Below are 24889 nucleotides of genomic sequence, written 5' to 3'. Positions count from 1 at the left end.
GCAAGCCCAATGCAGGACTTGAACTCAGGAACCTGAGCTGAACTCAGACACTCACCCGACTGAGACTCCCAGGCACCCCCACCCCAGTTTTTTTAAAGTCAGGTTATTGAGGTGTCATTGACATGAGTTTTGACGTTTGCAGAGTTAAATGTGTTTAGTTACTACCACAGTCAAGGAATAGAACACGTAGGGTGCCTGAGTGGCTCAGTCAGTTAAGAATCCAACTCGATTTCGGCTCAGGTCAGGATCTCACAGTTCATGAGTTCAGTCCCTCCATTGGGCACTGTGCTGCCAGTGTGAAACCTGCTTGTGATTCTCTCTCTCCATCTCCACCCCCCCCCCGTCTCAAAATAAACAAAAAAAAAAAAAAAAGAAAAAAAGAAATAGAACATGTCCCTCCCTACAGAAAGTTCCCTCTTGTCCTTTTGTGGTCAACTTCTCCCTTCTTCGAGACTCTGGCAACAGTTGCTATTTTTCTTTCCCTATCATTTTGCCTTTTCGAGAATATCATAAAATGAAGTTGTATGGTGTATGCTGTTTGGAGTCTCACGTCTCTCATTTAGCATAATGGGATTGAGACATATTCATGTTGTCATGTGTATTAGTAACCTGTTTCTTTTTATTGCTGAGTAGTTGATAATTTTTATGGAACTACAGAAAATCCAGTCTAGGAATGTAAACCTTTTAACTAAGGCGGGTGACCATATATCCCAATTTGCTTGACAAACTTGGTTTATGCCTATTGACCCAGCATAATTTTTTCTAAATTTATTTTCAAGTTAGTTAACATATAGTATAGTCTTGGCTTCAGGAATAGAATCCAGTGATTCATCTGTTATATGACACCCACTGCTCATCCTGAAAAGTGCCCTCTTTAATGCCCATCACCCATTTAAACCTTCCCCCCAACCACCTCACCTCCAGCAACCCTCAGTTTGTTCTCTGTACATAAAGTCTCTTATGGTTTGCCTTCCTCTCTCTTTTTATCACATTTTTCCTTCCCTTCCCTTATGTTCATCTGTTGTGTTTTTCAGATTCCACACATGAGTGAAATCATATGATATCTGCCTTTTTCTGACTGACTTATTTCACTTAGCATAATGCACTCTGGTTCTATCCACATTGTTTCAAATGTCAAGATTTCATTCTTTTTCATCACCGAGTAGTATTCCATTGTATGTATATACCACATCTCTTTGTCCATTCATCAGTCGATGGACATTTGGGCTCTTTTCATAATGTGGCTATTGTTGATAGTGCTGCTATAAACATTGGGGTACATATGCCCCGTCAAATCAGCATTTTTGTATCCTTTGGATATATTCTTTGTAGTGCAATTGCTGGGTCATCCAGCATTCTTCACAGAGCTAGAACAAACAATCCTGAAATTTGTATGGAACGAGAAAAGACCTCACATAGCCAAAGTAATGTTGAAAAAGAAAACCAAAGCTGGAGGCATCACAATTGCGGACTTTAAACTGTATTACAAAGCTGTAATCATCAAGACAGTATGGTATTGGCACAAAAGTAGACACATAGATCAGTGGAATAGAGAACCCAGAAGTGGACCCACCTGCCAACTAATCTTTGATGAAGCAGGAAAGAGTATCCAGTGGAAAAAAGGCAGTCTCTTTAGCAAATGGTGCTGGAAAACTGGACGGTGACATGCAGAAAAATGAAACTGGACCACTTTTTATACCATACACAAAAATAAATTCAAAATGGATGAAAGACCCAGCATAATTTTTAATAGTATTTCCTTTCATTCTCAAATATGTCCTGGTTTGGTTGATAAATTATATGGTTGATATGATACGATCATAGTTTACTTGCTCTGCAGTGTTGTCAGATTTGCCTTCCAAAATACCAGAATTGTATATATTTATATTTATTAGAACTATTGTGATAATAGCAGTAATTACTTACATGTAATCTCATTTTGATTTCAACAGCATCCCCATTTTGCATTTGAAAAAACAGATTCAGAATAGAATAAATGACCTGCCAAAAATCATGAGCTAGAAAGTGATAAAACCTGCATTGTCTTATCTACATATTCACCATTAATCTCTCCTGTTACTTGAGGTGCAGTAGAGTGTGTTAGTTAAGAATGGAGGCAGTGGTGACAGAAGGCCTCAATTCCAGTCCCAACTCTTACCATTTTTTTGCTGTTTGACTTTGGACAAATTATGTAATCTTCTTGTGCCTCAGTTTCATCATTTATTAAAAGGGCATAATATGATATCTGCAATGTCTATGGGTAGCATATGGTAAATTTGTACTAAAGGCTACCTATTATTTTTTAATGATATTGTTATTTGATTAACACCATTGCAATGGAACTTCTGTCCCTCAACAAAAACCTCTGTTCCCACCATATTAAAAAAAAAAAAGTGGGGAGCATTTTGCTCTTTTCTCTTTCTAATTAAAAATAAATTATTAATCTTTAATAATATGGTACCCAATTATGAAAGTCTTCAACATTTAGATAAATAGTTTAGTTTTGGGTGTAGTAAATCAATTCCACAAATTATGTTCCTTGGAACATCTGCATCTTTCAAATTTTATATGTATCAACATTTTAAAAAGTAGGATGGTGGCCAAGTTTGGGAAGCAGAGTGAAATAAGATTATACAGGCTTCTCAGAGCCTTGTTAATGTATTTAAGTAATTCCCAGAAATAATTTAATATGCAGCTTATCCAGACTTATGTGAACAGAGTAAAACGTCTATTAAATCTATGTGGATACTCTAAACATAATTCAGGAAATCCTGTAGTAAACAGTAAGGAACTACTGGAGATATGGGGATTTTGCCATGAACACTGTAGGTTGTAAAGAATGATTTGCAGGGACCAGGAAGGGAGGGTGACAGGAAAGTCAAATAATTGTTATAGTAATTTGGGCTTGAAGTGATAGGGCTGACAGTGGACAAAGTAAGGTCAGAATGGATCCATGAAATATTTTGAAGAAAGATTCAAGAAGACTTAGTAATCCGTTAGAAGAAAGGAGAGAGAATCAAAATAAATCCTAGGTTTTTATTTGGGAGAAGTTTGATGCCAGCTAGGCATGTGGTAGCTAGGCAGGGCAGTTAGTTGGTTTGACATTGGAAGAGACTGAAGAGGTTTGTTTTAGATGTGTTGACGTGGACCAATCAATGCCAGATCAGGAAGCCAAATAAATAGGAGTCAAAAGAGAGACTGGGTTTAGAGAAATAGCTGAAGCCGTGAAAACATGGTTTTTTTCTTTTTTTTTTTTTTTTCCTTTCCAATTTTAGTGTAGAGATAAAAGAGTTGTTGAAGGAAAAGGAACCAAAAGGGTTAATAAGGGAGCAAGGAGAGTCAAGGTACTGTAGTGCTTTGTCCTATGAATAGAAAAATTGTGTGTGTGTGTGTGTGTGTGTGTGTGTGTGTGTGTGTGTGTATGTGTGTGTGTATGTATTGGGGGTACAGTGAAGGGATGAAGAAGCTAAATGGTGAGGAAGAATGAGCAGAAGTCTTTAGACTTGGCTGGGCTGACCTTGATATGAGCGTCATCAGTGTTATATTATAAAAGGCTCCCTTATAAGCTTCAAGTGACTTTGAAGATGTAATTTTTTTCAAATGAGAGGACAAAATCAAGGTTATAAAGGGTTAAAGAGAAAATGGAAACTAAAAAGCACTCATTGTAGAAATTTGGCAGGAAAGAGAAGTAGAGAAAGGGTATAGGAGTTGATAGAGGAAACCTGAGCATGTTTGAAAGCAGAAGGGGAGGAATCAGTTCAAAGGGAGAAACTGAAGATATGGGGGGTGGGGAGGGGGGGAAGCTAAGTCCCAAATGAGGTGAGAAAGCAAGAACTGAGAAAATTAGATAGCATTGCCCTAATTTTGGAGAAGTTAAAATAGATCTTTCCGATGGAATGTTACCTCTCTGTTTTGGTATTTATACCTTTTTCACTCTTTTACTATAAGGGAGTTGTACAATTAAGCTGCTTTTATAAGACAGTGACCTCATTAAGTTAAAATATTTATTCAAATTATGAAATAATTCATGTTCCTTGAAGAAAGTAGAGAACCCTGTAAATGAAGGGGAAAAATCACCTGTAATTTCACTAGCAATAAGTAACTTTTGTTAGTGGTTTGGTAGAGTTCTTATGAATACATTGATCATTTAAACACACACACACACACACACACACACACACATATAGCTTTTGAAAAACCAGGATTATGAGAATGCAAGATGGTGCAGTCACTCTGGAAAACAGGATGGAGGTTCCTCAAAAAACTAAAAATAGAACTACCCTACGACCCAGTAATTACACTATTAGGCATTTATCCACAGGATACAGGTGTGCTGTTTCCAAGGGACACGTGCACCCCCATGTTTATAGCAACGCTATCAACAATAGCCAAAATATGGAAACCGCCCAAATGTCCATCAATGGATGAATGGATAAAGAAGATGTGGTATATATATACAATGGAGTATTACTCGGCAATCAAAAAGAATGAAATCTTGCCATTTGCAACTACGTGGATGGAACTGGAGGGTATTATGCTAAGCAAAATTAGTTAGAGAAAGACAAAAATCATATGACTTCACTCATATGAGGACTTTAAGAGACAAAACACATGAACATAAGGGAAGAGAAGTAAAAATAATATAAAAACAGGGAGGGGGACAAAACAGAAGACTCATAAATATGGAGAACAAACTGCGGGTTACTGGAGGGGGGGGTGGATTAGATGGGTAAGGGGCACTAAGGAATATACTCCTGAAATCATTGTTGCACTGTATCCTAACTAATTTGGATGTAAATTTTTTTAAATAAAAAATGAAACTACAAAAAAATAACTTAATTAAAATAAATAAATTTAAAAAAAAAACAGGATTACACTACACGTTTATTTTTTTTTAACCTGCTTTTTGTAATGCCATTCCTTTTTTGTCTTTTTTTCTTCAATTTTTTTAATGTTTTTATTTATTTTTGAGAGAGAGAGAGCTTGAGTTGGGGAGTGGCAGAGAGAGGGAGACAGAGAATCTGAAGCAGGCTATGCTCCCTAACCTCTCAGCACAGAGCCTGATATGGGGCTCGAACTCATGAAACGCAAGATTACAAACTGGGCCGAAGTTGGACACTGAACTGACTGAGCCACCCAGGCACCCCAATGCCATTATTTTTTTAACCTTCTTCCACTCACAAAACATTCTTCGAAAGTAGTGTTTTTAATATTCCATTGTAGACCCTGATCCCATTTGGATCAACCTTAGCATTATCAATTCCCTTTTTAAACCTTGTTTTTAAACCTGATCCAGATTTCATTTTTAAATGTTTGTGCTGCATATACCAAAGCAGTTATTGAGTGCCCGGTAGCTGAATTTAGGTGGAGGGAATCTACATCCCCAGGTCCTTAAGATTGTACCAGAAAAATCTCATCTTTACCTTCTATTCCTCTCCCCTTCGTTGAAATTTTGAAGAAAAAAGCCCATGTTCATCCTTCCCGTTCATTTTTATGTGTGGCTGCTGTCTTATTAAGAAACGTGTGAGTTTTCTTTGAGCCCTGTAAATCCCCTGGTGGGACTTAGAAGAGAGAAGAAAAGCTTACCCTTATAGGGTAAGGAAAGGATGGGAAGTAAGACTCCCGTTTTGGTTTATGTTCATTTGTCTCTCTCTTGTCTCCTCAGAAGAATTAGTACTACCATCTTATTTGCTTGTTTGCCTGTTCAAGATTGAAAGTGTTGACTCTCATGTGGGTAGGAATGCGTTGCATTCAGTTAATGAAAATAAAGATGTGGAATGGCATGGATTTTATGCCCTACATTCTGTCACTAGCCTAGCGTCTTTGGGTTACTTGATCTCCTGGGTTTAAAAAAAAAAAAAGTTAGGCTGAAGCTTTAAATTCTAAAACCTCTATTTTTTATTTGTGTATCTTATTATTATATGATAATGGTTATAAACAGTTTTCAACCTCATGACTTGGGGTTGAAGTCAAGCCCTTTGTGAGAGGAAGTCTGTGGTAGTGATTGGAGGAGAATACTTGATACCAAGAATATTAATTATTGTAATTCTTTGTTCACAACCATGCTTCGCTTTTTAAGAAGAGGAATGAAATTGCCTAGTGATATTGCAGAGTTAAATACATTGTAAGTAATTGATATACTGTGGTGTATTGATGTAAAAAGAAAGCTTGAATTAATTTGATCTTGAGCTGTAAGAAGTTATTAGAGTCAAAAGTCCAGACTTGTTTCATTCTTGTATGATGAGTTTTTCTCACGTTTCATTCCTGTATGATGAGTTTTTCTCTTCGTTGTGAGTAGGTAGGGAGTATGTGAACACGTAGAGCTGTTTAATCTCTTAATTTGGCAGCCATTGTAGATGAATAGATCCCTTTTCATCTTTCCGATAAGAGATAACTACTGTATGAGGGGAATTCAACCCTCCAACTCCTTCTACCAGAGTTTGTTCTATCTTCTCAAGAAAATACCCATAACAGTCACTGTTTTATCTTTATTTAAGAAAATATGCGCCATATCCAATGTTCAGAACAATTATGGGTAAAGTTAGTATTTCAGTCTCAGTATCTTCTAACCCTTGCTTTCATTCCCTTTAGGCCTTGTTTCATTTTATTCCTTTTGAATTAAAAGATTATCCTTTCTGGTTTCTGTAATCATGGTCTTCATCCACTCTTAATTTTATTTCAGATTATTCTTTTTGTATATTAGCAAATAGCACTGTGGAAACACCTAGGAGCCTCAACAATTGCTTTAAACCGTCTTTTTATCTGAAAAAAAATTCTTAACATGCATTTATTTTTTGAAAGACAGAGGCAGAGTGTGAGCAGGGGAGGGGCAGAGAGAGAGAGAGGGAGACACAGAATCCCAGGCTGTCAGCACAGAGCCTGACGTGGCACTCGAACTCACAAACTGTGAGATAATGACCTGAGCCAAAGTCAGACACTTAACTGACTGAGCCACCCAGGCGCCCCACTTTAAACTGTTTAGTAGCACTATGAAATGCTCTGGAGGGGAAAGGATAATCTTACATTATTGCCCAAGAAGGGTAATAGCAAATGTATCCGATGTAAAGCAAAATGGACTCTGTAGTGTAAAAATCCTTTGTAACAAAACTTTACCAATTACACTTTTGATAGTGTATTTTTTTTTAATTTTTTTTAACGTTTATTTATTATTGAGAGAGAAAGACAGAGCATGAGCAGGGGAGGGGCAGAGAGGGTGAGACACAGAATCCGAAGCAGGTTCCAGGCTCTGAGCTGTCAGCACAGAGCCCAATGCGGGGCTTGAACTCGTGAACCACAAGATCATGACCTGAGCTGAAGTGGGATGCTTAAGCAACCGAACCACCTAGGCGCCCCTTGATAATTTACTTGTTAAAGCTTTATTGAACTATAACTTATATACCATAAAATGCACCTGTTTTAAATGTAGAGTTCACTGATTTTGAGTATATGCAGAATTTTAGTTATCGACCACAGTCTATTTTTAGAACATTCCATTGTCACCGTCACTCCCAAAGAAGCATTGTGTCCATTTGCAGTTATTCTCACTCCTACCTCAGCCCTAGGCAACCATTAATCTACTTTCTGTCTGTGCTCTTTATTTTTATGGATATTTCATATCAATGAAATTACATAATATCTCTTGTGTTTGTCTTCTTTCACTTAACTGTGATGTTCATACATATTGTATAGCATGTATTATTTTCATTTTTATTGTTGAGTAGTATTCCCAACAGATAGAGCACATTTTGTTTTTCCATTCACCAGTTGGTAGACATTTGGATTGTTTCCAGTCTTTAAAAACATTTTTAAAAATTTATTTATTTTGAGAGAGAGAGAGAGAGAGAGGCTGTGTGTGGGTGCATAACCTGGGGAGGAGCAGAGAGAGGGGGAGAGAATCCCAAGCAGGCTCCATGCTGTGTTAGCACAGAGCCTGACGTGGGGTCAAACTCACAAACCGTGAGGTCATGATGTAAGCCAAAATCAAGAGTCAGACACTTAACCAAATTAGCCACCCAGGTGCCCCATGGGTTGTTTCTACTTTTTAGCTATTCTGAATAATGTTTTTATCAACATTTGCATACAGGTCTTTGTGTAGACATAAACTTTCGTTTTTCATGAGTAAATATGTAGGAGTAGATTTGCTGGATCATATGGTAAATCCATATTTAACATTTCAAGAAACTGCCAAACTATTTTCCAGAGTCACTATACCATTTTACATTCCTACAATAATGTAAGGGTTCCAGTTTCTCCATATCCTTCTCAACATTTGTTATTATATGTCATTTTTATTATAGCCCTTCTCATAGTTGTGAAATAGTATGTCATTGTGGTTGTAACTTGCATCATTAGTTAAAATGGCATGTCCTTGTTCTGCTGTTGTTGGGTGGAGTTTTTTGTCATTGTTGATTTTATCCTGTTGGTTGATGGTTTTGTCTTACAGCCTTGTTGAATTTGTCTGTTTGTTCCATCAGTTATCTGGAGGAGATATTGAAATCTCTAAGATTATTGTGGAATTTCCTGTTTCTCCTTTCAGCCCCTTTCAGTTTTTGCTTCATGTATTTTTCAGCTGTCTTCTTTGGTACACACATATTTAAGATTTCTTTTTTTTTCTTTCTTAAGATTAAAAAATTTTTTTTTTTTGTTTTTTTACATTTATTTGTTTTTGATAGAGAGAGACAGAGCACGAGTGGGGGAGGGGCAGAGAGAGAGGGAAAGCCAGAATCCAAAGCAGGCTCCAGGCTCTGAGCTGTCAGCACAGAGCCCGACGCAGGGCTCGAACTCACAAACCTTGAGATCATGACCTGAGCCTACTGAGCCACCCAGGAGCCCCTAAAATTTTTTTGAATTTATCTTTATTTATTTTTTGAAGCAGGCCATTTATTTATTTATTTTTAAGTTTATTTATTGAGAGAGAGACAGAGACAGCAAGAGCAGGGGAAGGGCAGAGAAAGAGAATCCCAAGCAGGCTCCACACTGCCAGCTGTAGAGCATGATGTAGGGCTCAAACTCACAAACCGTGAGATCATGCCCTGAGCTAAAGTTGGACGCCCAACTGACTAAGGAACCCAGACACCCCTTACAGTTTAATTATCTTAAATATTTCCTCTCTGTGTATTTTGAACCACATCAGATTGTGTTATAATTTTTGCTTCAACCATCAAACATGTTTACCATTTTCTTTTTGTCTTTCTGATGTTCTAAGATTTCTTCTTTAACTTCCTTTTACCCGAGAATGTCTTGGTTTCCCCTTCATTCCTGAAGGATTTCCTCTGCACATAGGATGCTGGGTTGACAATTCTTTTAACTTGGCAAATGTGCCATTGCCTTGTGACTCTCCTTCAGTTACCTCCATCTCTTCTCTCATGAGCACCACGTTTTATTTCGTTTATGTAGAAACGTCTTCCCTTAGCCTGCTCTCCTGCTTCAGTGGTTGTCCTCTACTCCTTGTGCACAGACTTCACTCATCCTGGAATCTTCCTTCATAACCATCCTGGGAATTCCCTTCTCCTCTTTCCTGTTGGATTTCCATTTCTTATATTTCTAATTTTTGTTTTTCACTTCTCTGATTGCTACTGCAAAGAATGTTTTTGGAATTCTGAATGTCTGAAGATATCTCTGTTATACTAAATTGGTAATTTGGCTAGTTATAAATCTTAGGTTCCTTAAGAATTTTGAAGGCATTGTTTTATGTCATAATAATGTGTGACCTGATTGGGGTTTTAGGGTTTACTGTTTGTTTGTTTGTTTGCTTACTTGCTTCATGTTTTCAGCTTTTCTAGTGCCATGAAATGTGACAGTTATGTGCCTTGTAGGTCTATTTTCATGGACCATGATGGACCTCATTGTGTTTTTCAATGTGGAAATTCATGTCCTTCAATTCTATACAATTTTCAGTTATATCTTTGATTTCTTCTTTGTTTTCTCTGTACTCTTTCTAAAATTCCATTTATTTGGGTGTTGCTTCCTCTAAGCCAATCTTACCTATGTTTTTCCTATATTCCAGGAGATACCCTCAAGTTTCTTTTCCAACTTTCTGTTGATTTTTTTTTTTTTTTGCTATCTTATTTTACCCTATTTTAAATTTCCAAATTAAATTTTAATTTCTTTGTTGGTTTGTTTTCTGTCTCATTTGTGTTTCATGTATGCAGTTTGTTCTTGTCTCTTGAGGGTTTCTGATAGTTGAGTTTGTTGATATAATTTACATAAGATAAAAATTCATCCTTTTTAGTGCATAGTTCTGTTAGTTTTGGCAGGTAACTACCACCATAATCAAGATGTAAAACAGTTCTTTGGGGACTTTGACCAAAACTGATGTCAGTATTTTTAGATGTGTGAATGTGTAGGTATGTATGTTTTCCTCTGGGCTTGATGAGAGTTTCCCAAAGAAGGATTTTCTGCACTCCTCCTGGAGTGTATAAGGCTGGCTGCGAGAGGCAAATGGTGGAAACGTTAGATCTCAGTATTTAGTATGTAAACTTTCACTTGATTCCCTATTAGAATATATTCTTCTCCTTCATTTCTGCTTGGTATTTCCTATCCCAGGGACTCTGGTTTAAATTTTCTGTACTGTAAAACGTTTATTGGAATGGGGAAAGGGGTCTAGGGATCTAAATGTTTCTTAAATGGATATTCAATCATTGATTAATGATTGCTAAGAATAAGAATAAGAATAAGAATCTACTTATTCTTAAGCCTGCATTTATCCTCACTTCTTGAGGTCCTCAATATTGCCAACTCCTAAACCTTTGGGGGATTCTGCTTTAAACCTTTACTCATTGCTGATTTAGGGTTTGGCTTTGTCAGGTCTGAAAACTGCTTTGCAGTTTTCAAAATGTTGTTGCCATTGACTCGACTCCTCTTTGTCATTATGAGTTTTATGCCTTTAAAAATCCTTTACTATCACTGTAATGGGGTTTCAGGGAAGGGTAGAAATAATTGCCTATGTTTAGTCATTATCTTTAATAAGTATCTCTACCTTGTACGAAAGATCCTTTATGATCTAGCTTCTATCTCTCCAGCCTCATTTTTCACTCTGCTGCAACCCACCTCCAGCCTAAGCTCCAGTCACATGCATCTACTTAAGAGATTGCCAAACAAACCGTGTTGCTTCATGCCTTTCAGTTCTGTTCATGCTATTTTTTCAATGTGCTATTTATCCTTTAAGTCTCTCCTCAGGGAAGCTTTGCTGCCTCACATGAGTGTCCTGTCAGGGTGTTTATCGTGTTACTGCAATTATTTATTTTTTTAAAAAGTCTCATCGTAGAGGTTTTTTAAAACATTTTTTTAAATGTTTATTTATTATTGAGAGAGAGAGCGCAAGCAGGGGAGGGGCAGAGAGAGGAGGAGACACAGAATTCGAAGCAGGCTCCAGGCTCTGAGCCGTCAGCACAGAGCCTGACGCGGGGCTCAAAACCACAAACTGTGAGATCATGACCTGAGCCGAAGTTGGACGCTCAGCCAACTGAGGCACCCAGGCGCCTCACATCCTAGAGGTTTTTTAATCTGAGGTTACAGGTAGAAAGGATGCCCAGGGATTAGTGGCAGGAGATCATAGAATACCCTGAAATTATTTGCACATTTTTGTGTGTTTGTGCGTATTTTTGGAAAATTGTCTAAGGCAGATTTTCTTCTAAGAGGTGCATCAGAAATGCTGTGGAGCTTTTTTAGAAATATAATTGCTTTGGGCTTTACTCCAGAGATCTGCTGAGTTACAGTCTGAAATTAAGGCCCAGAAAGATATGTTTTCTAAAAGCTTCCCAAGTGATCCTTGAGAACAGCATCTCTGGTCCATCATCTACATTAATTCCAGGGCCTGGCATATATAGTGAATGCTCAGTAAATGTTGAAAAAAGGAACGAGGGAGGAACTTGTATTCAGGTCATGGGCTGAAATAAATTTCTTATGTGAAACCTGGGTGCAAGTCAGGAAATCAGTAATTTATTCTGTTACATATAGGAAGTAATAGCCTCTATTTCCTCCCCCTCTTTGGATATAATTGAAGAACTGAAAAATAGTGGAATGGCTTTCCAAAGGGAGAGGAAAGCTCTGGAGACCTAACTGTAAGAATGAAAGAAAAATTTAAGGATTAGACATAAAACAAGTCAGATATAGATATAGATATAGATATAGATATAGATATAGATATAGATATAGATATAGATATAGATATAGATATGGATATATATATAGTTTGATTTTTATTCCTCTGGCTGCTTATAGTTGTATTTGACCCACTGATTTTGATTCTAAAACTAGACATCTATACATTTGGATGTCATTGATACTTACTATATAGACCTGATTTCATAACCTATAAATTTAAATTTAATATATGACTAGTGATAGGGCAAATGTGGAGATTGACATGTTGCATTGGCAAAAAATATATGCCATATTATTGTTTACTGGCTGCAACTAAAGAATGAGAACAGAAAGAGCCTAATTTCCTGGAATGCCCTGCCTTGTGTTTCCTCTGTTTAAGGTTAAAAAGTGTATAAATTAGAACCATGTCCTCTGCTTTACTCATAAACCTCTTTTACATAGTGTTGTATTTTTATGTGTCTGTTAAGGAAATGATCAGGCTCTTTTGCTTTTTGTATTTTCTATTTATTATTTTTGTTTTGTTGTTTAGGTATTTAAGAGATTATGGCAACTGAGGCCCACAATGTTAAAAAACGAACCTTTTGTAATAATATTGAGGATCATTCCACTGATCTTCCTAGAAAAAGGATCTCTAATTTTACTAATAAGAACATGAAGGAGGTAAGTGCATGGTTTCTAGGAAATGGGTGAGAGAGTATCTTAATCTGTTCATGGTGCTATAGCATAATGCCATAGACGAGATGACTTATAAACAGTGGAAAGTTATTTTTCACAGTTGTGGAGACTGGGAATTCCAAGACAAAGGCCCTGGCTGATTTGGCATCTGGTTAGAACTCATTTCCTGGTTCATAGTTGTCTATCTTGTCTGCTGTCTTCACATGGTAGAAGGGGCAAAAGAGCTCTCGGGGGTCTCTTTTACAAGGCCTCTAATCCCATTCATTAGGATGACACCTCATGACCTTAATCGCCTCCCAAAGGCCCCACCTCCTAATATCATTCATTTTGGGCATTAGGATTTCAACATGAATTCTGGGGAGACTTTGTCATTCAGTACATCAGATAGTTTACACTGTTAAGTCTATGGATAGTTTTGATTAAACTATTTAAACAAAAGGAAGGTGACCATTTGCTTAGTCTCCCAGAATTAGGTAGAATTAATGAAATACTGAAAATTGTTTATATTCCAAAAGCTGTAAAAACTTTATGGACAGTATGCTATTTTTGATAAGATATCATTTAAATATGGTAGTTTAATTTTAAAGAGGAATCCCAGAGGTGCTTTTGGTTCACCACTGCAAGGCTCATTCATGCTGATAGAATTTCTTTTAAATGATATTAAAAGTCAGTGTACTTTAAGTACCATGCAAATATATGACTAGTGACCTAGAAAATAGGGAGATGAGTATGTTGCTTTGTCAAATATACCTACATAGAGTATTGTAACTAAAGATTGAGACTACAACTTTAATCTGGAAAATTTAACTATTAGATTTCAGATTTGTTGATATCAATCACAAAGTTTACATAGCTTCACAAAAGAACTTTAATATGCTGTTAATAACTATATCTACTTTTATTTTTCAGGTTAAGAAATCTCCAAAACAGTTGGCTGCTTACATAAATAGGTAAGAGCTTCTTTAAAGTTTGTGGGAAACAGAAATGTTGAAAGCTGGGTAATAGTGAAAATAGGGAAAACATTAATTATTCTCTAATATTGTTATAAGTAACTATTGTCAAACAGCTCCTTTGTGCCAGTCACTGTGCAAAACACATCAGTAATATCTCTAATCCTTACAACAATCCTACTAGAGAGGTATCATTGCCCCTAACAGTTGATGAGAAAAACTAAAGATTTGTGATTAGTTCAGGGTCATATAGCAGAAAGTAGTGAAAATGGCATTCATTCTCTAAAGGCACTTTCTACTAAACTACTGGTTCTCAAATGTGATCCGATAACAGTGGGGTTCCCTGAAGCCCTTTGAGGGAATTTGTGAAGTCAAAACTATATTCATAACAATAACATTAATTCATCGTTTTCATTTTTACACTCTTACCAGTGTACAGTGGTTTTCATATTTGATACCACTGGAGACTGAATGCAGAGTCGGATATGAGAATCCAGCTGTCTTCTGTTAGTCCAGATATTAACGATTTTGAGCAAATAGAAAGAACAGTGCCATTCTTCTTACTATATTTTGTTTTGTTTTGGAAAAGATAGGATTTTTCTTTTGCAAAATACTCTGTGTTAACATGTGACAAGCTTATTATTTCTTAAATGAATCAATAAGTATTCTCAATTTTAAAGTCTGATACAGTAAATATCAGTAGATATTGGCCACATAAAAACATTCTTTTGAAACTTCAATAATTTTAAGAGTTGGAAGGCATCCCAAGGCCAAAACGTTTGAGAATCACCATGCAAAACTGTGAGATTTGCTGTATTGTGTTTCATCTTATTTAAACAAATTAAATATACTTAAGTCTAATCAGAGTATTCTTTTGTATAATACATTAAAATATATTTCAGATTTGCACAATTCAAACTAATATTTCATTTTATTATTTTTCTTTGTAATATTCCATTAAAAAAAACCTTTTTTTTTAATGTTATTTATTTTTGAGAGAGAGAGAGGACAGAGCGTGAGTCAGGGAGGGGCAGAGAGAGAGGGGACACAGAATCCAAAGCAGGCTCCAGGCTCTGACCTGTCAGCACAGAGCCCCACAGAGGGCTCGAACTCAAGAACCACGAGACCTGAGCCAAAGTCGGACGCTTAACCAACTGAGCCACCCAGGCACCCCTGTAATATTTCATTTTAAAAGCATCTAGTTATTATGCCTTTTCAGTTTCATTTGGTATAAAGTATTATTTTTTTCATCGCTTTCTAGATGGTTTGTAATTTCCTTTTTATTTTCCTCGTCAATCTAAGAAGATTTTTTTTTAATTCTATTTTCTTCTAATTTCAGTGGATTGTAATCACAAAATGTGGCCTATTGAATCTTTCTGCTTAAAAAGTTGTAAAGGTTTTCATGTGGTTCTTTTTCATTTTAAAAAAATCAATTCTTTTTACAGAACAGTTGGACAAGCTGTGAAAAGCCCAGATAAACTACGTAAAGTGATCTATCGCAGAAAGAAAGCGCATCATCCTTTTCCAAATCCTTGTTATAGAAAAAAACAGTCCCCTAGAAGTGGGGGCTGTGACATGGCAAATAAAGAAAACGAACTGGCTTGTGCAGGTCACCTGCCTGAAAAATTACGCCATGATAGTCGAACATATTTGCTTAACTCCAGTGATTCTGGTTCTTCACAGACAGAAAGCCCATCATCAAAATATAGTGGGTTTTTTTCTGAGGTAAGTCATTTATATGAGGCTAACTTTATCCTATTATACTATTGGCTTTTTCCTTTGTCATATTCTGCTAGCAGAGTAATTCACTGCGCATTGAATTTGGACTTGAGTAATTGTAACTCCCTGAGCCAGTTTTCTAGATTAATCAAATATGAATCAGTAGTTATTCCATTTCATTAAGTCATGATATCTGAGATAGAATGAAATGATTGACAAGCTTCAATAAATATTCAAAATGGCAAGTTGACCAGTAGAGATTTAAAGGAAAGGAAAAGAAGAAATCTTGCCTCAACAGTGGACCACCAAAGTCAGTTATCCAGGAACATTTTGTTTGACTCTCAAAATTACCATTGGAAGCTTCATTCAGGCAAACCCCCTGAGATTTGCTGCTTTTCTAGCTCAGGTAAAGTTAGTTGTTTGAACAGGTTCAAGGGAATATTGGGTGATAGAAATACTCTAAAATTGGATTGTGATGATGATTGTATAATTTTATAAATTTATTACAAATTGTATTGTATTACATACTTTCAGTACTTGAGTTTTATGAAAAACCACCTCAAAAACAAAAACAAAGCAGCTTTCTTTTAAAAATCATCATTTGCGGGGCACCTGGGTGGCTCAGTTGGTTAAGTGCCTGACTTTGCTTAGGGCATGGTCTCATGGTTCGTGGGTTAATGCCCCACGTTGGGCTCTGTGCTGACAGCTCAGAGCCTGGAGCCTGCTTTGGATTCTGTGTCTCCCTCTCTCTCTGCCCCTCCCCCACTCATGCTCTGTCTCTGTCTTCAAAAATAAATAAACACTGAAAAAAATAAAATAAAAAATAAAAATGATCATTTGAGGCGCACCTAGGTGGCTCAATCAGTTGAGCATTCGATTCTTGGTTTCTGCTCAGGTCATAATCTTACGGTTTGTGAGCTTGAGCCCTGCATCAGGCTCCACAATGACAGTGCAGAGCCTGCTTAGGATTCTCTCTCTCCCCCTCTCTTTCTGTCTGTCCCCTGCTGGTGTGCTTGCTGTCTCTCTCTCAAAATAGGCTTAACAAAAAAAAAAAGAAAATTTCACAAATAAGTTCTTAAAAAATAGTCATTTGAAGGAATAGTTTGATAAAATTTATAAACATGAGTTTATAATTATTATCGCATGTGTATTGTATATGTTGTAGAAAATAAACTCAAAGGAAAAACTTATTCATAATCTCAACATTTGGAAATAATCACGTTAAATTTTTGATGTATCTTTTTCTCTTCGTGTTATACGTGTTGCTTGATTACTTGATTTTTAAGTTTAATAAATTTGGATTTTTTTCCATGTAATTAAATAATGGTTCTCCAATTTTTTGATGGATACGTAACATTAACTTCTTTTACTATGAGTTGGTACACTTAGTATTGTTCTATCTGGCATGACAACTTGAAAAACATTTTCTGTGGCATACAAGCAGAAAATCTTTTTAGATTAAAATGATCTTAAGCATGTAGGTAAATGAAAATGAACATTGCATTTAGGATAATAAATACAGGTAAATAAGAAGAGGGATGCCTAGGTGGCTCAGTCGGTTGATTTCAGCTTGGGTCATGATCCCACGGTTGTGGGATCAAGCCCTGCATCAGGGTCTGTGCTGAGCATGGAGCCTGTTTCTCTCTCTCCCTCCCCCTCTCCCCCTCTCCCCCTCTCCCCCTCTCCCCCCCCCCTCCCCCCCCCCCCCCCCTCTCCCCTCTCCCCCTCCCCCTCCCCCTCCCCCCCCCTCTCTCCCTCTCCCTCTCCCTCTCTCCCTCTCCCTCTCCCTCTCCCTCTCCCTCTCCCTCTCTCCCTCTCCCTCTCCCTCTCCCTCTCTCCCTCTCCCTCTCCCTCTCTCCCTCTCCCTCTCCCTCTCTCCCTCTCCCTCTCCCTCTCTCCCTCTCCCCCTCTCCCTCTCTCCCTCTCCCTCTCTCCCTCTCCCCCTCTCCCTCTCCCTCTCCCTCTCCCCCTCTCCCTCTCCCTCTCCCCCTCTCCCTCTCCCTCTCCCTCTCCCTCTCCCTCTCCCTCTCCCCCTCCCCCTCTCCCCCTCTCCCCCTCTCCCCCTCTCCCTCTCCCTATCTCTCTCTCTCCCTCCCTTTCCCTCTTTCTCCCCCTTTCCCTCTCTCTCCCCCTTTCCCTCTCTCTCCCTCCCTCTCCCTCTCTCTCCTTCTCTCTCCCTCTCCTCTGCTCACACACACATGCTCTTTCTCAAGTAGAAAATAATGATAAGATAAAAGAAAGATGGAAAATTAAACATTGTTAAGTAAAACCATACAGTGGAATGTTATTTGACCATTATAAAGGAGTGAAGTACCAATATATATACTACACTATATATAAACCTTGAAAACATTATACTGTGTGAAAGAAGCCATATCAAAAAGGCTAACTGTTGTATAATTCAATTTATATGAACTGTCTAGGTAAAGTCATGGAGTCAGAAAGTTGATTAATGGTTGTCAGGGGCTGGCAAGAAGGAAGAATGGAGTCCAGGGTTTCTTCTAGACATGATGAAAATGTTGATTAAAACTGATCATGATAGGGGCGCCTGGGTGGCTCAGTCGGTTGAGCGTCCAACTTCGGCTCAGGGCATGATCTCATGGTCCGTGAGTTCGAGCCCCGCGTCGGGCTCTATGCTGACAGCTCAGAGCCTGGAGCTGCTTCGGATTCTGTGTCTCCCTCTCTCTGACCCTCCCCTGTTCACACTCTGTCTCTCAATAATAAATAAACGTTTAAAAAAATTAAAAAAAAAAACTGACCGTGATAACAGTTGCACAACTCCATGCATGTACTAAAATCTACTGAATTGTACATTTTAAGTGGTTAAGTTTTATGGTATGTGAATTATATCTTAATCTGTTATTTTTTAAAAATGGATCTAGTTGTTCCAGTTCTAAAATTAATCTTACAGAAATATTTGTACAAGTGCATATAAGTGAAAAACAAGGTTTTCAAAAACACGATATTGTAATATTTTAATTTTGTATATCTAATTTGTCTCTGTCTAGAAAATGGTTTTTTAAAGATACATACCAGTCTGTTAATTGTGATTAAGAGTTAACATTTCTAGAGAGTGATACTAGATTTTTTGTGGGCAGATAGAGATTATTCACTTTTTATTTGATACAGTCCTGTGCTATTTGAACTTTTTACAACAGGAATGTATTAATTTATTATATAAGAAAAAATGAATTTAAATATTGGTCATGACTGAATTTTTGTGGTTTCCTTCTCATGTTATTCAGTTGATAGTGACTAGCCTATACATATTCACTTTTTCCTTTAATCCACATTATAGATTAAATCCCAGGCTTATAGGTGAGCTAAATATAATTTATTTTATAAATTGGTGAGATTTAAAAAGAAAATGGTAGCAAATAAAAAGTATTGATAAAAAACGTACAGGTCCTAAATTTATTCAGATCATTTGTTTACTATGTTTAACTGTAACATTGCTTTGGCAGGGGGCTGTAAAAGGAGTCACCTCGGCATAATTTAAAACTATGTCTACCAGAATCATTTAATTGAAAAAAAATGGTTTCATGTCATGTTTCAATGAGCTTTTTAACAAATTAGATTACTGCCTTTCAGGTTTCTCAGGACCATGAAACAATGGCACAGGTTTTGTTCAGCAGGAATTTGAGATTGAATGTAGCTTTAACGTTCTGGAGAAAGAGAAGTATAAGTGAACTTGTAGCCTATTTGGTGAGGTAAGTGTGACCTTTTATGCTTTTGTTCAGTTAAAGCAATTTCCAGTGTTTTGTCTTGAAGTGCCTCTTTCTTATGTTATACTGGCTAAAATTTTAAACTTCTTATATTTAGCTTCACTAGTAACAATATAGTTTAAATTACATTTATCACCAATCTAAGAGTAAACAAAATACAGAAAACCATTGGTTTCATCATATTGAACAAAACTATTACCTTCTCTAAAATTTTTACAATATAAAACTAAGAGATACCAGTATGGGGAGAATAACCTTTTAAAAATCCCCTTTGAGCAGGGCACCTGGGTGGCTCAGTCAGTTAAGCGTCTGACTTCAGCTCAGGTCATGATCTCGCGGTTCATGAGTTCGAGCCCCGTGTCAGGCTCTGTGCTGTCAGCTCTGAGCCTGGAGCCTGCTTCTGATTCCGTGTCTCCCTCTCTCTCTGCCCCTTCCCTGCTTGCACTCTGTCTCTGTCTCTCAAAAATAAATAAAAACTTCAAAAAATTAAAAAAAAAAAAATCCCCTTTGAGCGAAAACTTTAATCATGGCCTTTTTCAGTGTATTCAAGTCTCTTCTCAAACAGTACCTTAATGAGGCCATCCCTGACCAGCTTATTAAAAAACATTTCTTGGGGCGTCTGGATGGCTTAGTTGGTTGAGTGTCCGACTTCAGCTCAGGTCATGATCTCACAGCTCAAGGGTTCAAGCCCCTCATTGGACTCAGGGCTGACAGCTTGGAGCCTAGAGCCTGCTTTGAATTCTGTGTTTCCCTCTCTCTCTGCCCCTCCCCCGCTCTCGCTCTCTCTCTCTCTCTCTCTCAAAAATAAATAAACATTAAAAATATATACATTTCTTCACTCCCAATCTTTCTGGTTTTATTTTTTTTCCATAGCACTTACTACTATCAACATGCTGTATATATTTTACTTGTTTGTTTATTGTCTGTTTCTGCCCTCTCCCACATCCTACTCTGAAATACATGTCCTTTCTCTTTGTTTACTGCTGTATCCCCAGCACCTGGCTCATCAGAGAGACTCAGATCATTTGTTGAATGAGTAAATTTCTCAAAAGCAGTGTGAAGGGTATAAACAAGGAAATCTGTTCTCTAAGCAGTTTTGTACCCACAGGATAGAAGATCTTGGAGTTGTCGTGGATTGCCTTCCTGTGCTCACCAATAGGTAAAAATAATATTTTTCAGAAAAAAAGTAAGTTTAAATAGAAGGGCAGATGACCTGTTGATATTTTTACAACTTAGTATTTATTTTAGTTTACAGGAGGAAAAACAGTACATCTCACTTGGCTGCTGTGTAGATTTGTTGCCTCTAGTCAAGTCCTTACTTAAAAGCAAATTCGAAGAGTAAGTGCTAATCTCTCAATTCACTTTTCTCTTTCAACATCCTTGATTTTGTTTCTTGCGTGTATATAGTGATAGATTGAGCTACATGAGACATGAATGGTGTCTGTTTTCAGAGAGCTTTTAATCCAATTAGGAAAAGAACATGAGATGACTGAAGAATAATTACAAAAGCATCTATAAACAACTTACATAAAATACAGCTTTTGAAAGCAGCAAAATAAATTTTTTAAAGGGGAAAGTGTGTGTGTGTGTGTGTGTGTGTGTGTGTGTGTGTGTGTGTGTGTGTGTGTGTGTTTTGAAGTGGGAGGAGTGTATCTTTTTTGGTAAAAGCTTCTTGGGTGAAAGCACTTGAATTTTGTAACAAAATGTCATTTCAGATATATAATAGTTGGTTTAAACTGGCTTCAAGCAGTCATAAAAAGGTGGTGGTCAGAACTATCATCCAAAACAGAAATTATAAATGATGGGTGAGTATATCTTTAAAAATAAATTCTGGCTACTAAAAATTTTTTCAGAAAAGCGGTTTGATTAAGCTAGGTGATAATTCTATTCCATGATCACCATTAAATAATAATTTATTTTCTTCATTTTCAGAGAAATAATAAATTGGAATAGTGTTCACATGTGAAAATTACATATGGAAGTTGAATTCCAGAGCCTAGTAACCCCATGTATCTCCTTTTCTGGCAGAACCTTACATGTGATTTTAGGAGGAAAAAGCAAAGCAGTGATTTAACCCTCATATCTGTTATAATGAGTAAGGGAGGAAGAGAGAGAGGACTTTTGGTGGATTAAGTATTGAGGCACAGAGATGGAAGCATCCTGTAGCGTCTTTTGACTACCTAGACATTAACCTGAAAATTCAGTTGGATGATTATGTACTATAATTATCATAATTTGAATATTGCCTTGATGTAAAATTCTGTGGGTGTTCTACCAAATGAGCCAGATTATCATGAAGCTGCAAAAAAATATCCCCCCAACAGTTTGATTAAAGTCCATAATTTTCTCTTTAGGCTCTCAAAAATTTCCCACTTTATACCCAGGAAGAGGTTGTCCAAATGCTCCAAGTACCTAGTTTTATTTCCTGCTTTAACAAATAAGTAATCTTTTAATTTCCATAACTAACAAGTATCATTGTAAAGAGTTGCTTGGCTTCAAACGGTACAATTTTCTCCGATAAATACTTGAAATCTTAAAAACCTGTGTTCATTAAGTATATTTACTAAATACGTATTCTTATATTTGCATTTTCTCTCTTTTTTTCCTCATAGAAATATTCAGATTTTAAAGCAGCAATTAAGTGGATTATGGGAACAGGAAAATCATCTTACTTTGGTTCCAGGATATACTGGTAACATAGCCAAGGTAATCAACATTTAAGCTTATAAAGTTAAGTTTGGGGAGGCTGGGTGGCTCAGCCAGTTCAGCCTCCAACTCTTGATTTCAGCTCAGGTTATGATCTCACAGTTTGTGGGTTCAAGCCCCACATCAGGTTCTGCACTGGCAGTGCAGAACCTGCTTGGGATCCTCTCCCTTCCTCTCTGCCCCCTCCCCTGCTTGAGCTCTCTCTCTGTCAAGATGGATAAACTTAAAAAAAAGTTAAGCTTAAAAATCTGTATTTAATCTTAATTAAACATTAGAAATGATGTACTAGTATTATGCATTCATAAATGATGTCTTTCAAATATCCAATACAATACTATTCAAATAAGGTCTAAAGTTAATTTCATATTTGTAAATGCTTAAGGTCATCTGGATATGAATATAACTTTGACAAGGGACACAGGAATTAGCCTTTCAGTGTGTTTCAGATACAGCTATGGAAATGATGCGCTAGAGGGAATTTAATGAACTAGTTCCAATTAGAGAAAAAGTTAAGAACCCAAGTTAGCAAGACATCTGAAAAGATAGTCACACACAGGAAGCAAGGGGTGAGGAATGTAATCATATGATTTCAGGCTTATTTTTTACTTGGTTTTTGCAAGTGTCCTGCTTTTGGGGAAGTAAATGTTCCAATCACAATTAATTTGACATTGTTATTTATTTGCTTGTCTCTTTTTTTTTTTTTTTATTTGCTTGTCTCTTAAAGGGAAAGATATGTTGCTAGTTTGGATTTTAACATTTAAACTCCAGAAACCATTAGTAATTAAAATATAAGTGCAAAAAAGAAGTCACTGTTAAGAAATATTTGCACCTTTTACTGGGCATAGTGCTATCATAAATGGGCATTAGTCAAAAATATAGTTATTCTTTAGTTAAAAAAAAATACAGTATTCTAAATAAGAGGAATTATGTTGTGGATTTACCTGTAAAATTCTCCTTGGATACCCTCAGAAAAGAAGCAAAATGATGTATCAAACAAGTGTGTTACCACTGTGTATAATTTTACTCTGTAGAATTCTTAATGATGAAAATCTCATAAAAATCAGTTTTCCAGTTTTTGGTTGTTTTAGTTTGTTGTTCTTTTGATAATGGAAAAATGAAGTAAAAGTTGATAGAAAATGGAGTAGTTACAGAACATACATCATATATCACCTTGTTCTGGAGGCACCTTGCATTCTTGGTAGTAGTACTGAAAAAATATTACCTCCTTAGAAATTTGCTTTCAATTAGAATTTTTTATAAAGAGAGAAGCTTTATTGTAAATATAACTTTACAATACTGTATTTATTATTGAAGACAATATTGAGTGATTGAAAGCTCTGTGAATTTCCTTACCCTATGATAAAACCTTTTACAATATTAAGCTCTCCACTGTAATTTGTCAAGGGTGGGAATCAGAAAGGCTGTCATCACGCTGGCCTGTGGTTTATATGGTGCTGAAGGAATTGCTGGGAATGATTTAATGATCTTGCGTAGCTATAAAAGCAGAGTTGTTTGATCACAGGAACCAAACACTCAGCACTTAATAGACACTTACTGAGTATGTACTGTGTGCCAGGCCCTGTGCTAAGCAAATGCAGCTAAAAGTTGAATAAGACCCATTTTTTTACCCTCAAAAGATCACGAAAGGAAGCTTAAGCAAATCAAGTGACAAAAAAAAGAGAATTGGATGTGTTTATGTATATTTACTGTACCTGCTAATGGAATGTTTTGTTTTTTTTCCCTAAGGATGTAGATGCTTATTTATTGCAGTTGCATTGAGAGACTATCTACTAAAAAGAGCATTTGATTATTCAAAACGTCCCCAGACTAAGATTTCCAAAAAAAAAAAAAAAAAGTCTCCTTTGAGAACTGTGAACTGTGGAAGAAATCAAAACTTTTTTTTTTTCTTAAAAAGCCACACGTGAAACCACTAATGAAACCCTAACAATCTGCTTCACATTGAAGTGGAAAAATGTACAAAAGGAGCCGCTTCAACTTCAATGAGGTGAAAGTGCACTATGAAGATTGTTCCCCTTTGCTGCATTTGGGACTTATATGGTTATTTGGTAACATTGTTTAAGAACTACTGGGTCTTAATGCAATACTGCATAAGAATATAATTTATACTATGTCAGAAAGAAGACAGTACTTATCACTAGGAATCACAAAGACCAATCATCGTTACTTTTTTGAAGATTGTGTTTTATAAGAAAACACTTAAGTGTGTGCAGCTATTTTCTTATTTCGAAAAGACTTTGCAAGTTTAAAACGTCATAGAAAATAATCAGTACTAGAAATTTGTTGTCCACACTGAGATACTGTGTATACAAGATGCCTTAATTATTAATAAGCCAATGTGTATGATATGAATATCTGTTTAAAAAATTAACATCAAACATGCTCTGGCATGATAAAATCATGGAATTAAATCAGGGGTTTCCATTCATGTAGAACGTTGTTGCTAAAACTTACTCCATACCATTTTTAAAACTTGAGAATATTTTTAGTATCTCTGATTTTTCTTTGCCAGAATCATTGTGTCATGTATGTATGTGTTATTCCTATATAAAAGAAAAGGTGAATATGTATTTGTATGAATGCTTAACTAGAAATGTCCGTGGAGTTAGCTAATTTATATTCACTTTTTATTGTATATAGATTTCTAATATTTTCAGTTCTGTATCATTTAAGCTTTCTTCATTTGAGTAAATTCACTAAATATTTCTATTTTTTGCTTTTTTAAATTCTTTTATATGACTTCTAGTTCTTTTTCACTACTCATGTTTTAAAGAATTACATACAGTGCTTTAGAAATGTTTACAGTTAGTGCTGACCTTGTGTTTTAAATTCCAACACTTTACATTACTACCTCCTCCAATGGTTGGTATGAAATGCCAGCAGACTGTGTGAGGTCTTTTTTTTCTTTTTTTAAGTATATATCTACCATTTTTAGTGTCCATGAACCCACTTCTGGAATGTCTTAACAGCTATATATCGCATCTTGAAAGT

General features: G+C 36.5%; 1 protein-coding gene across 2 annotated transcripts in view; it reads left to right on the top strand.

The window, feature by feature from the left end:
* KATNBL1 (katanin regulatory subunit B1 like 1) overlaps positions 1 to 24607 on the top strand; it is a 44870-nt gene extending 20263 nt beyond the window's left edge. The window contains exons 1-10 of one of the 2 annotated variants that reach the window (XM_042942522.1): positions 6095 to 6124; positions 12635 to 12765; positions 13690 to 13730; positions 15176 to 15455; positions 19041 to 19159; positions 20283 to 20333; positions 20423 to 20512; positions 20890 to 20979; positions 21787 to 21880; positions 23627 to 24607. In XM_042942522.1, coding sequence (XP_042798456.1) covers positions 12649 to 12765; positions 13690 to 13730; positions 15176 to 15455; positions 19041 to 19159; positions 20283 to 20333; positions 20423 to 20512; positions 20890 to 20979; positions 21787 to 21880; positions 23627 to 23659 — 915 coding nt within the window. In that variant the 5' untranslated portion in view covers positions 6095 to 6124; positions 12635 to 12648 and the 3' untranslated portion in view covers positions 23660 to 24607. Of the gene's footprint in view, positions 1 to 6094; positions 6125 to 12634; positions 12766 to 13689; positions 13731 to 15175; positions 15456 to 19040; positions 19160 to 20282; positions 20334 to 20422; positions 20513 to 20889; positions 20980 to 21786; positions 21881 to 23626 lie in introns of those variants that run through there. The other variant, XM_042942521.1, reaches the window with a different exon arrangement.
* The last annotated feature ends 282 nt before the right edge of the window (positions 24608 to 24889 follow it).

The sequence above is a fragment of the Panthera leo genome, chromosome B3 (genome assembly GCF_018350215.1).
Source record: "Panthera leo isolate Ple1 chromosome B3, P.leo_Ple1_pat1.1, whole genome shotgun sequence".
NCBI classification, from domain to species: Eukaryota; Metazoa; Chordata; class Mammalia; order Carnivora; family Felidae; genus Panthera; species Panthera leo.
This window is presented reverse-complemented; position numbering and strand designations above follow the sequence as displayed.